The sequence below is a fragment of the Zingiber officinale genome, chromosome 7A (assembly GCF_018446385.1).
Source record: "Zingiber officinale cultivar Zhangliang chromosome 7A, Zo_v1.1, whole genome shotgun sequence".
NCBI classification, from domain to species: domain Eukaryota; kingdom Viridiplantae; phylum Streptophyta; class Magnoliopsida; order Zingiberales; family Zingiberaceae; genus Zingiber; species Zingiber officinale.
Window position 1 is genome coordinate 34,526,578 of NC_055998.1, and position 13,807 is coordinate 34,540,384.

General features: G+C 36.4%; 1 protein-coding gene across 1 annotated transcript; it reads left to right on the forward strand.

Moving 5' to 3' along the window:
• The first annotated feature begins 261 nt into the window (after positions 1 to 261).
• Positions 262 to 13,464, forward strand: LOC122001303 (ABC transporter G family member 31-like). Its single transcript, XM_042555984.1, has 24 exons — positions 262 to 629; positions 1,366 to 1,486; positions 1,823 to 1,911; positions 1,994 to 2,078; positions 2,300 to 2,459; positions 2,541 to 2,617; positions 2,699 to 2,752; positions 4,318 to 4,408; positions 4,562 to 4,863; positions 4,991 to 5,272; positions 7,036 to 7,352; positions 7,425 to 7,585; positions 7,670 to 7,773; positions 8,762 to 8,918; positions 9,007 to 9,126; positions 9,386 to 9,480; positions 9,565 to 9,897; positions 9,977 to 10,267; positions 10,609 to 10,692; positions 10,789 to 10,922; positions 11,033 to 11,260; positions 12,141 to 12,312; positions 12,391 to 12,645; positions 12,961 to 13,464. The coding sequence occupies exons 1-24, from the start codon at positions 367 to 369 to the stop codon at positions 13,231 to 13,233; spliced, it is 4,248 nt and encodes a 1,415-aa protein (XP_042411918.1). The 5' UTR covers positions 262 to 366; the 3' UTR covers positions 13,234 to 13,464.
• The last annotated feature ends 343 nt before the right edge of the window (positions 13,465 to 13,807 follow it).

The following is a 13,807-nucleotide window of genomic DNA, read 5'->3' on the forward strand; positions in this document are numbered from 1 at the left end:
ATTTGAAGAAGAGGTGGTGGCGCAGATTATTATAGCCAATGGAGGAGTTTATTTTCCTGAAGCCTGACTTCATCAGAACATGTAAAAACTATGTAAAGCGAAGTGTTTCCTTTACCCGCCAATTATTTTTCCACTGCGCTTTAACTGCTGCTTTCAGCTGCTCAACCGCTTCGCGAGAGAGAGAAAGAGAGAGAGAGAAGCATTGAATTCTCGCCTGCAGCTGGAAGAGCCCCACAGCGTGTGCTCTCGTTAAATGCTCCTCTCCTCCTTCAACTGTTGCTGCGGCGGTGTTCATTTGTTGCTCGTATTAATGCCCTTCCCCTCCTCCGCCTTGCCATCGCCCACTGAGCTCCGCCAGGCTAGGGAATGTGGAACGGAGGCGAGTCGGTCTTCTCCAGGTCCAGTTCCTTCAGGGGATGCAGCGAGGACGACGAGGAGGAGGCCCTTCGCTGGGCCGCCCTCGAGCGCCTCCCCACCTTCTCCCGCATCCGCCGCGGGATCCTCCACCGCAATGAGGTCGATATCGCCGCGCTCGGCCCGTCGGACCGGACTGCTTTGATTGACCGTTTGCTCAGCGATTCCGGTGGAGCAGATCACTTCTTTCTCCGGATCCGCCAGCGGTTTGACGCGTATGTGGACAAAAAAATTCTCTCTCTCTGTCTTTTTTTTTTTTGACGCGTATGGGGACAAAAAAATTCTCACTGTTTTTTTGCTGCTTGTCAGTGATTTTCGGGTGTTCTTGTCGCTCATGCTCGCGAGCCCTCTTTTCCTTGAACGCAATTATTTTTGTTCGTTTACGATTGGTAGCATAGCTATTGTCCTTCAGTAATAGAAGAAAGAACTTCCGTTGGATTATTTCATTGTTCGCATTGACTTACACGTTCTTGGTTGGGAAACAATTCTTTCTGTTCTGTCTCGGGTTTTACTGTTCTTGTCACTCGTGCCTGCGAGTCTGCCTTCCTTGAACGCAATTGTTTTTTTGATTGTTTACGACGGGTAGCACAGCTATTGTTCTTCAGTAGTAAAAGAAAGAACTTCCGTTCGCATGAATTTACACGTGCTTGGTTTGGGAAGCAGTTCTCTCTGTTCTGCAATTCCCATTAGTCTGTAATCTAAATCTTTTGTTGAAGAGAGTAAACTGTAAAAGGAGAGATAAAATTAGACTTTATTTTGGCTTATAAGGCCAGTTATACTGAATGTTGTTTGTATGCGTGTGTATGTATATATTGACTTCTGGTATTACTAGGTCGCACATCGTCAGTTTTTTGTATCGTGAATCCCACATTGTCAGTTTGCGTGTGGCTAAATATGTTGAACAAGTTTTCCTTTTTATTAATTTATTATTTTTATTTTGAGAACTTGTAGTGTGAATCTGGAATTCCCCAAGATTGAAGTTCGTTTTCAAGAGCTCAAGGTAGAAGCTTATGTTCATGTAGGAAGTCGAGCATTACCCACCATTCCCAATTTTATCTTTAACATGACAGAGGTAAGCACGTTTCACATTTTTCTGGTTCCATTATTTTTCCAAGAAATGAAAGCTTGATTTTGGAATTAGCTCTCAACAATGTGGTTGAAATTACATGGCTTGGTGTTGATGATGAATTGTAATGAATTTGTTCCCCGTAATTTCAGATGAAAATTATCAATAAAAAAGTAATTACCTAATATTATCAAGTTGATCAATTTGGGGCATAATTCTTGGCAAAGTGGTTTGCCTGGAGACTCTTATTGACCATCTACCATGCTTGAATGCTAGTTCAGTTTGTTGCACATATTCTATGTTGTCTGAGGACTAATAGTGGATGTTGTTGGTATTGGCAAGGCCTTCATGAGGCATCTGAGGATCTTTCCTGGTGGAAGGAAGAAATTGCGAATACTGGATAACATTAGCGGGATTATCCAACCGTCTAGGTAATAGATTCGTGAATAAGAATTGAATTGAACTTTTTCCATTTTCAGTGCTGATGACTCCGACATATATGGGTTTCTGCAGAATGACACTGCTTTTGGGTCCGCCAAGTTCTGGAAAGACAACTTTGCTTTTGGCACTTGCTGGACGACTTGAGCAAAGCCTACAAGTTTGCTACTGCTATTTTAATCTTTTTCTTTGAGAAAGTCTAATAAACCATGCTTTGCTCTTGAGTTTAACATATCACTAATTTTCTTTCTGTGACTTGCTTTTGCTGGAAAACTTGATAGTTTAAACATAGCATATACAAAATCATAGGAAAAGAGTGTCCTATTTTTTCTTCTTTTAGTGATTCACATTTGTGTTGCCATATTATTAAAGTCGTTTCAGATGTCAGGGAAAATCACTTACAATGGGCACCAATTTAATGAGTTTGTTCCTCAAAGAACATCTGCATATATTAGTCAGCAAGATTGGCATGCCACAGAGCTGACAGTAAGAGAAACTTTAGAATTTGCAGGCCATTGTCAAGGCGTTGGAATTAAGTATGGTGAGTCTATGAAGTTCATTTTTTTTATATAAGAAAAATTATGAGCATTCTATTGATACTGAAGAATAAAGCAACACCTAGATATGCTTATGGAGCTTTTGCGGAGGGAAAAGAATGCTGGAATTAAACCTGATGTGGATCTAGATTTATTTATGAAGGTAAACATTTGTGCTCATACAAAGCTATAACTCTGGATTTGTTGGTTTGTGTGATTTGCTTAATTATCCTTTGTCTTCAAGGCAATAGCTCTGCAGGAAAAGCAGTCCAACCTGGTGGTGGAATACATACTAAAGGTAGACAGGCACATGATTTAAATGTCATTTATTTTGTCCATATTTTGTCTTGACAACAAATAAGAATACTATAAATGCTAAATCCCTCCTTTCATTCATCCTAATATGCATCACAAACCGCCTAGGGACAGGTTGGCGGGGGCGCTGGGGGCGAGCGAATCGCCTTTTGCCACATAATATGCATCACTAACCATTTTCACCCTTTCAAACTCCAACCCTTAAACAATGTTTCTCTGATTTTTCTTGAAGTTGATTCCTGTTGAACTTATTAATTTCCACACTGAAAACTTTCTCTTTGCCACAAATCCTAATTATTTAAATCTTTTCTAATCATCATTCTTTCAGTCCTAATTGTTTTTCAAGTAAATTTGGAACTATTATTTAGAATTTTTGTGAAATACTTATTTCTTGATTTTGAAAAACCATTAGTATTTGCATCTCTTGTAGCACATTAATTTATTTTGTTGGTATTTATAGGGAACATGTCAAGTTGTGCCTTATAATGACTCTACCACTAGTCATTGTGGCAGTGGGTTATTCCGATTTGCTTGTACCCCTAGATATGATTTGTGTACTTTGAACGATAGGAGAATTTCTTGATGCTGTGTGATATAGAACTTCCTTCATAGCTGGCTCTAAATTTACTATATTCTTTCTCCTTAGTAGTTATCCAACAAACTAAGTTTCATATAGGTACTCATCCTCATGGTTTGAAATCTCATACCATGTCAGGTGAAATGATTGGAACATATCGTTCTACTAAATCACCAAAACTTGATACCACTTGACACTAAGGTTCAAAATCTTGAGCAGTGTTGTAGTTTCAGTCTTTGATCGGAAAAATACTGTTTCAGTATTGTGCTAACGCTTCGATGCATAGTGTTAGTGATGGAATTGGAGGTTAAAGGAGAAAAAAGATCAAGCAAAGGAAGGAAACATTGTCTGTGCCGAGTAGTATCGAGTTTTGGTAATTTACTGGAATAATATATTTCGGCTATTTCACATGGCATGATATAAGATTTAAAACCTAGTCGATACAGACTCCTTCCCATGCTTCATCTCCTTCTTTAACTTCGATCCATTAGTGTCACCATGCATGAAAACATCGATACAATACCGAACAATATTGTTCCAATCAAAGACGGAAACTTCAGCACCACTTGAGATTTTGAACCTTGCTCATCCTAATGTTTCATTGCTCAATCTCAGTTTTAGTCTAGAACATGATATTAGATCAACAGTTTTGTCTAGCCATGTATGAAACTTGAAACCCAATGATGTTAGCTTGATTTATTGAGACAAAACATTAAGATTCCTGCTAGATTATTAGTTAAGATTCAGTTGGCATAAACTTGTTACAAATATCCAGACACATCCTTGTGAAAATCCTGAAATTTTGTTGTGTCCAGTTACCCAGTTATGTTGGTTATAACAGTTCATATGCTTCATCAACATTGTGTCCTTTTTTGCAAATTCTGATTAGGCTTCATAAGTATCTATTTGTGCTTTAGTTGATGATGATGTGCATTTATCTTTTCTAAATTTCTAAATTTCACTTAACCAAGATTTTAGGGCTGGATATATGTGCTGACACCTTTGTTGGGGATGAAATGATTAAAGGCATCTCAGGAGGGCAAAAGAAGCGTCTTACAACAGGCAGGCAGCTTTGATTTTCGCATTCCTTTTCCCCTATATTTTTTCTTTTTATACTTCAACTTTTGTTTTTCATGCGTTTCAAATGATTCCCCTTCCAAATGTTTTCAATTTTTTTTTTAACGTATTAAAGTTCACAATTAATACTTTTGTCAGGTGAATTACTTGCTGGGCCTGCTAGAGTTTTGTTCATGGATGAAATTTCTACTGGTCTTGACAGCTCAACCACTTACCAGATTATTAAGTATCTTAAGCACTCCACTCAGGCACTCGATGGAACCACAATTATCTCCTTGTTGCAACCAGATCCTGAGACTTATGAATTATTTGATGATGTCATTCTTATATCTGAAGGCCAGATTGTCTATCAAGGACCTCGTGATGCCGCTGTTGAATTTTTTTCTTCCATGGGCTTTAAGTGTCCTGAACGGAAAAATGTTGCTGATTTTTTGCAAGAAGTAAGAAAGTAAACTGCTACTCCCACATTTTAAAATGTTTTAAGAATCTAAATTTCTAATCCCTTATTTTATATTGTTCTTGAAATAAGTTAGGAGAATTTTTTATTTCATTTCCCTGTCTTTGCAGGTAACTTCTAAGAAAGACCAGCAGCAATACTGGTGCCAATATGATTCTCTATATCAGTTTATACCCGTATCAAAGTTTGCAGACGCCTTTAATTCCTTCTCTGTTGGAAAGAGGCTGAGTGAGGAATTGGCTATTCCGTATAATAGAGTCAATAACCATCCTGCAGCTTTGTCAGCCTCTAAATATGGAGAAAGAAGGTTCAACCTTCTCAAGGCCAACTTTGCTTGGCAGCTACTACTGATGAAGAGGAATTCATTTGTCTATGTTTTCAAGTTTATTCAGGTGCAGATACTTTTGTCTTTAAAAATTGAATTTGTTGTCACTAACAAGGGGCACCTTTCTAAACAACTATAGCCATATAGCAGTGTTTACAAACTCAAGAATTAGAAAACATATATTTCCTGGTTCAACTTCATTTCCAGGAAGGGTTTTTAACTGAATGCTTTGATGTTTGATAAGTGGTATTTGGAAGCACATTAATGAACAATCATATCACATGCTGTTTGGGAATCTTGTACCGTTTATGTCTTCTTTTTCCGCCATTGATCAATGTAAATGTCTGATTCACTCCGATTGTTTCTAAATTTCTCTCTATTTCTTCAGATTTATCTTAAGATATTTCCATATAGCATATTATTGAATATGTATTTTCCTTTATGGATTTCCTTTTCCATTGCATGATCACTTTTATAAATTCATGCTATCATTGTAATATTTAATATATCGAGTATAATTTTATTTTCCCCACAAATTCTATTAGAGCATCAGATTCTTTCTTGATTGACTTCTAAGTCTCACCTCCTTGACATCAACTATTATTCCCTGCCTCTAGACATAAGATTCCTCTCCTATTGATTCTGACACCAATCTACTATTCGAATTTTGATGTCACCAACAAGATCACTGCTAGGGTCTTTCCTCTATGCTTCACAGTCCTCTTCTAATCCTTCCTTTTGATCTTACCTTAGTTGCTGCCACTCTGCCATCCTTCATTAGCATCTTCTGTTGCCATGTCATCCAGGTTGTTCTTTCAATCTCCAAGAGTCATTGTTCTTCTCAAATTTAAGATTTAAAGTGAGCAATTGCATCATCACATGATTCAATTTTTTTTCTACAAATCTGTGAAAACATGCCTATCATTTATAGGCTAGGAGAGCCTTTTGATTTGGCAGCGGTAATAGAAAAGTGTCACTATGATGTAGCAATTATCCCACAATCCTATGGATCTAATTAGGATGTTCAGTCTAATTAGGATGTTTGACCTAATTTATGTGGTAATTAAGATCTTCATTCACTGGGTATGTTGCAAATATCTAGTAATCCTTAAGTGTTTCTACAAATTCCTTGGAGCTAGATGTGCCTTCAATCTTAGTCAATCACCCTCGGGGCCACCAATGTGTTAATTTAACTTTAGTCAGAAATTTGGGAACTCATTGAGCGCCCAAGTTTGATGTAAACTAAACTTTATTTGTAACATCTTCAGTCTGAATGGAATGGTATTAAGTGCTTTACATTAATTTTGTCCAATTCACTTCAAATTTCACTTTGATTTCTTCCAGATTTATCATAATACATTTCCATTTAGATTGTTACCACATATGTATTTCCCTTTATGCATTTTATTTACTTCTATATCATCACTTTTATAAATTTATGTGATCCTTGTAAGATAGGATGAGTATATTAAATGTAATTTTATGCCTCACAGATTCTTTCACTATTTGTTGTCAGTGAGGTGTTGAGGCAGACAGTAATTAGATACCTGTTTGGTAGGTTAACACTAACTTTATTTCTTCAACAATATAATTTGGCTAGTTACTAGAGCTTTTTCTTTCGACATCCTAATTTTCTAAATAATTCTAATTAATTATTTTATCATATGGCACACCCCACCCCATAGTTGATTCTTGATGGGAAGCTAGTCAAGTTGAAAGCATTTCTAGTGAAGATCTCAAAGTTTCAGATTCGAAGTCTGTAGAAACTGTAGTTTGATAAATTTGGGTTGCAATGATTGGTCTAATCCTCTGGTTTTCATGGTTTCACAGCTTCTGCTTGTTGCCCTGATTACTATGACAGTATTTTTCAGAACAACAATGCATCATAACTCGGTTGATGATGGAATTATATATGCTGGAGCACTCTATTTTGCTTTGATAATGATTCTGTTCAATGGGTTCACTGAAGTTTCCTTGTTGATTGCTAAGCTTCCAGTGCTCTACAAGCATAGGGACTTGCTTTTTTATCCAGCATGGGCATATACAATTCCATCTTGGATCTTAAGCATTCCTACTTCACTTGTAGAGTCTGGAATGTGGGTTGCAGTTACATATTATGTAGTTGGTTATGATCCACAATTTACGAGGTAATACATTGTACTTTCTGTAAATCTTTGCAACTTATGGTATATTCATAGTACAATTTAATTTTGTTGTAGGTTCCTGTCACAATTTCTTTTGCTCTTTTTCCTTCACCAAATGGCTTTAGCACTGTTCCGAGTGATAGCTTCATTGGGTCGTAATATGATTGTTGCTAACACTTTTGGATCTTTTGCTATGTTGGTCATCATGATTCTTGGAGGATTTATAATATCAAAAGGTCAGACTTTACTCATGTCTGTCATTCATGATTTGTTTACCATCATTTTTCCCTTAAGCTATTTGTATACAATAATTCTTGCAGATAGCATCCCACATTGGTGGATTTGGGGCTATTGGATTTCCCCATTAATGTATGCACAAAATGCTATTTCAATTAATGAATTCCTCGGACATTCATGGGACAAGGTAACACTTATTAACAGTTTTACTACTTTAGAGAAGGAACATGTTTTTCATCAAAGCTTTGTTGTGTTTCGGTTTTCATTGTAGTCATTTCTCTGATACATTGTTCTAATAAAAATTTTCAAGTATATTGGGTTTAGGATTGTGCCATTAATCTTCTATATACCAATGCAATATGTATCTTTAATCAATGCATATGTATTCTCTTTCTCCAAACTTAACAATATCCTTTGTCCATGACTTGGTCCATTTACAGTACCTTATGTTCTATGCATGATTTTAAATCTCATATCGTGCTGAAACGTATTGTTCCAATAAATTACTGAAACTCGATACTTAGACAATGTTTCCTGTGTTGTGTCAATTGTATCGACGAGTATCATTTCATGTCAACATTTAATTCCCCTTGGCATGTTAAAATTAAGGTAATGTTACTCTTTTTTATAGTTTGTCTCCATACAAGATCATAGCATTCCAAATAGAAAGCAAACATTGAATTTATGTATATAGTTGTCTTATCTTTTTCTTCATCTCTTTCCTCTTTCCACCTCTAATTTGCCATTGATACCATAACCGAAACATCAGCACAATACCGAAATAATATCGTTCCAGTAAAAAATTGAAACATTGACACGGCTCAAGATTTCAAACTTTGCTTCTACATAGAAAAGCTAAAACCAAAATACTGTTATAGTACAGTAATTAAGTATATTCATTGTATGATAAATTGAGACAATAGATTAAGATGATATGAAGAGTTTCAAAGGTTACCAATTGATTCTATAATTAGAGGAATTTTGAGGGATAGAAGAAGACTAAAATGAAAACTCTAATTAATGCAACTAACAAATAGTTTGCCTGATGATGTTCTTTTAATTGCACTAAGTAGGTTTCAAAAATAAGTTTTATGTTTATGTGCTATTTACAAGGCTTATGTGTCATACTCATATTTCTTTTAAAAGATTCTAATTCATGATTTATAATGTTGCAGAAAGTCACCAAGGATAACATTTCACTGGGAGAAGCTGCATTGAAAGAATATGGCATGTTTACAAAGAGTTACTGGTTCTGGATTGGCATTTGTGCATTATTTGGTTACACTATCTTATTCAACATCCTTTTCACAATATTCTTAACTTACCTTAGCCGTAAGTTCAATGACCTCAAAATATTTGTTAGTATTATCTTAATGCTCTTAATGTTTTCTTATTGTGATATTCATTCAAGCCTAAGCAGCAATAGGAAAGCAACAAGCTGTGGTATCAAAAAGTGAAATTCAAGAAAGGGAAGGACGGAAGAAAGGGGAGAAGCTTGTCATTGAATTAAGGTCTTACTTGAGCCCAAATATTTTAACAGGTTATGACACCACCTTCAAATTAGTAACATTATGCTGGAAGCTAGACTATAAATCTTTTCCTTATTATCACAAACATTTTCACATTCTTCATGTTCTTGCTTTATAATGTAAAGTTTATCTAATCTTATCGGATTAGACTTTCAACTGAACCTATCGGAATTTAACTTTACTTGATTATAGCAAGTCAACTGAAATTTTTACCATGATTAGAATTTCAAGCATGGTTGAGAAGTCTAAAATGTTTCTCAATTTATGCAGAAAATGGTAAGCAGACACAAAAGGGTATGGTTCTACCCTTTCAACCTCTTTCCATGTGCTTCAGCAATATTAACTACTATGTCGATGTGCCGCCTGTATGTCTACTCTTCTTCTTTGGTCCATTCCACTGTTAAAAGTTTTTCAGATAGGTTATCCTTGTTATTCGATCCTTTGAGCAGGATCTGAAGCAACAAGGTGTATCTGAGGATCGACTACAGCTATTGGTCAATGTGACTGGAGCATTCAGGCCGGGTGTATTGACGGCACTTGTTGGTGTCAGTGGTGCTGGTAAAACTACCCTAATGGATGTCTTAGCTGGTAGGAAAACAGGAGGACACATTGAAGGTGACATAACTATTTCTGGCTATCCCAAAAACCAAGCAACTTTTGCAAGGATCTCCGGATATTGTGAGCAGAGTGATGTCCATTCTCCATGTATGACCATTATAGAATCACTACTATTTTCAGCATGGCTTCGCTTGCCTTCTCATGTTGATCTTGGGACTCGAAAGGTATGATTGCCTTAACATTTGACTATTTTATCACTTGATGTCATTATGAATTCAGCCACCTAATAGAGGACCGTTGCAGGCTTTTGTGGAGGAGGTAATGGAACTAGTTGAACTTGCTTCTTTAAGTGGAGCTCTTGTTGGCTTACCAGCAATCAACGGTTTGTCTACGGAACAACGCAAAAGGTTAACGATAGCTGTGGAGCTTGTTGCAAATCCTTCGATTGTCTTCATGGATGAGCCAACATCGGGATTGGATGCTAGGGCTGCCGCAATTGTCATGAGAACTGTGAGAAATATAGTTGACACCGGAAGGACTATAGTGTGCACGATTCATCAGCCAAGTATAGACATCTTTGAGTCATTCGATGAGGTTCTCCATCTTTTTTCTCAGAATTTGATTTAATGAAGTATTTACTCTAGGAGATGTCGGATTGATTTAATTTTTTTTTTTTTATCTACATACCTTGCTGTACATCCTCCTAGTCTACACAACCATGATTCCTAATTGTTGAAAAGTTGCACCCTTTTGTCTCCTTTTTCAGCCAAAGAGGCAAAGGCATTTTATTCTTTAGCTGATGCTAAGATGCCTTCGAATTCAGGGTGAAGAAAATGATAATTCCTTTATGTTAAAACTAATAAGTACAAATTACAAAATACAAAGTGAAATTATCATCGTTTTTCTTGACTCCTTGTATCCTGTTTATGTTTCAGCTTTTATTCATGAAGCGTGGTGGAGAACTTATTTATGCTGGTTGTTTAGGCCCAAAATCCCGAGGGCTAATTGATTTTTTTGAGGTTGGTAGGGCGTGTTTGGATTGTTCAAATTATTTTCTTAACTAACAGGTTTGATTGCTTTGTTTCATCATCTTACAATTTTCTGTGGCTGCTCAGGCAATTCCTGGAGTTCCTAAGATCAAGGATGGTTACAATCCTGCTGCATGGATGCTTGAAGTAACTAGCCCTTTGATGGAAAATCGCCTTGGAATTGATTTTGCTGATTATTATCGAAAGTCTAAATTATTTAAGTATGTAATAGTTAAGGAAGCTATTGCTTCATTTAATCTGATATTGTTACTGAAGCTCCTTCTAGCAGTCAATCTCCTTTTTAATATTTTTTTTGGTGCCCTTTTTTTAGACACAATGAGGAATTGGTAGCAAACTTGAGTAGACCGAACAGTGAATCTAAAGAGCTTAGCTTTCCAACCAAGTATTCACAGCCATTTATTGCACAATATCGTGCTTGCCTTTGGAAGCAGAATCTCTCTTATTGGAGGAACCCTCAATATACAGCCGTCCGTTTTTTCTATACTGTCATCATTTCTTTGATGTTTGGAACCATCTGTTGGGGATTTGGTTCAAAAAGGTACCTGAATCTTCTACATGGCATTAAATTCTTATGTCTTAGAGATTCTACTACTTAATATATGTAGTTTTATCTATGTAGTTTTATCTTAGGTTGTAATTATTGGGAGCAGATTTTGGGGGGGATGGTACTGAAGTAGTTTGGTTGGACTAGCTTTTATGTTTTGAATGTTCTTGGATGATAATATCAGTTCTTCTGCTACTTAACAACACAACAAAGTAAACAAATCTAGAATTGTTGTTCTGCTTAATTGCTTGATGGCTTATAATGAGCACTAACCATAATGATATGGCAAGTTTGCTTCTCCACTTGGATTATCTAGTTTCCTGAAAGTAGTTTCCCTGCATCTACAGGGAGCCACACATATTGAGGTTTCTCAGGCCTCCAATTGATGCATGTTGCATGAATACGACTTGTATCTGTTGAAAAGTCGGTAGAAGAAATTCTGGATTAGTGGGATCCCAACTTATTGTTTATTCTTATTGTATTCTCCCATAATCTTGGAATTTTCATCTAGTGTAAGGATCCTTTCTATTTCTTATTTTAGAACAAAATAACCTGCATTTGTTCCCTTTTAAGAGTAATGGAATGGTGTGCTGATTGTTCTCCAACTCCCATCCTTATTTATGGTATAAGAGTTTAGAATAGCCTTGCCAAACATAACCCAAAACAATGGCCAATTCTTCTGCTACCTCCATCATAACATCACCAAGCCTTCTGCTTAATCCTCCATCTTCTTTATCACATTTCTATAATGTTTTACTCGATCCTTAGGAGAATATGGGCGTTTTGTGCACATAATTCTGATGAAACTTCTTTTACTTTCCCTTTTATATTTTTTTGGGGTTTTAATATTATTGATAACCCACAATATTCTCAGGGAAAACCAACAGGATATCTTGAATGCAATGGGATCTATGTATGCTGCAGTCCTGTTTGTCGGAATCACAAATGCTACTGCAGTTCAACCAGTAGTTTCCATCGAACGGTTTGTCTCCTACAGAGAGAGAGCTGCTGGAATGTATTCTGCTCTGCCATTCTCATTTGCCCAGGTTCGATGTACTTGAATCACTCTTCCTGGTTTTTCTTATATATATTTCATTTTGTTAACTTTTCAGTTTATGTTGCAGGTTACTATTGAATTTCCTTATGTGCTTGTACAGACACTTATCTACGGCACTATATTCTACTGCATGGGCTCTTATGAGTGGACCCTAATTAAGTTTGTGCTGTACATATTTTTCATGTATTTCACTTTGTTGTACTTCACTTTCTTCGGCATGATGACAATTGCAATAACCCCAAGCCAAACTGTCGCACCAATAATTGCTGCACCATTCTATACGCTGTGGAATCTGTTCAGTGGATTCATGATTGCACGAAAGGTAAGAGAAATCGAACATATTGTTCTAACAACTATTTTCCTGATTTTGCTCTTGTTTTTTTTTTTTAATCCTTTTTATGGCTAAAACAAGGTCTTTCACCTATACAACATGTCTAGTTTTATGCAAATGTCTATATCACCACACTCTTCACCCAATCAAAGCTAGCCGATGCAATGATTCCTTCATGTCTCAGCTAACGACACCTCTAAAGCATGTTAATCTGTAACTGTTAATCATCTTCTTTGCCGACATTTGTAATACATCTCATGTCTTAATACTGATTGTTTCTTATGATGAAACTTGTATTCATTGCAGAGGATACCTGGCTGGTGGAGATGGTATTATTACGCCAATCCAGTGTCGTGGAGTTTGTACGGCTTGCTCACTTCCCAATTTGGGGATATAGATGCTCCCATGATTCTTTCAGATGGTGTTCGCTCGATCCCCATAAGGCTATTTCTCAAGTACCACTTCGGTTTCAAGCATGAGTTCCTGGGTGTAGTTGCATTCATGGTAGTTGGTTTCTGTGTGATTTTTGCTGTGGTATTTGCTTTAGCAATCAAGTATCTCAACTTCCAGAGACGATAAGAAGGTGCTAGCTGTGGTCTGATCTTATGGTCCTTTGAATTTATGGATTCTTCCTCAAATAAGGTTGATGTTTAAGAAAGAGCAAACTGTATAGCACCAATTTTTATGTGAATCGTCGGTTCTTATATCGAAGGGGCTGTGTTACATCTGGCACTGAACTGAGTGGTGGCAAGTTACAAAACCAAGTGTATCATTTAGTGTAAGATGAAACATGGCTCTTTCTTTCCTTTATTATCCAATCAAGTTGTATTTCTGTGGGTAATTTACCAACATTCTACTTGCTTATAAATTTCATGCATCACTGGGAGAAGGATGATTATACAAAATGAACCCTTTTCATCTTACATAGACAACTCTAGTTGGCTCTCATTATGAATGCTAGGAGAAATGATAGTAATTAGGTTATTGGAATTGTAGTCTAGTGTTATTTCATATCTCTTGTTCATAGCATTGTCAACCCAATTAAAATTTTAAATTATAATTGAAATGTTGTCGAAAGGCTTAAGTCTGTCTTGAGTTTTTAAATTTTAATGATTTATTATTTTTAGAAATTGATGAGGGAATTTTTAAAAGA

What these genes read in the sequence shown, in the direction of transcription:
- LOC122001303 (XM_042555984.1), top strand. Translation starts at nt 367, where the DNA reads ATGTGGAACGGAGGCGAGTCGGTCTTCTCCAGGTCCAGTTCCTTCAGG. An exon ending in AGGCGTTGGAATTAAGTATG is followed by an intron (nt 2,460 to 2,540) that starts GTGAGTCTATGA and finishes AGCAACACCTAG; the next exon opens with ATATGCTTATGGAGCTTTTG. An exon ending in ACTATGTCGATGTGCCGCCT is followed by an intron (nt 9,481 to 9,564) that starts GTATGTCTACTC and finishes TCCTTTGAGCAG; the next exon opens with GATCTGAAGCAACAAGGTGT.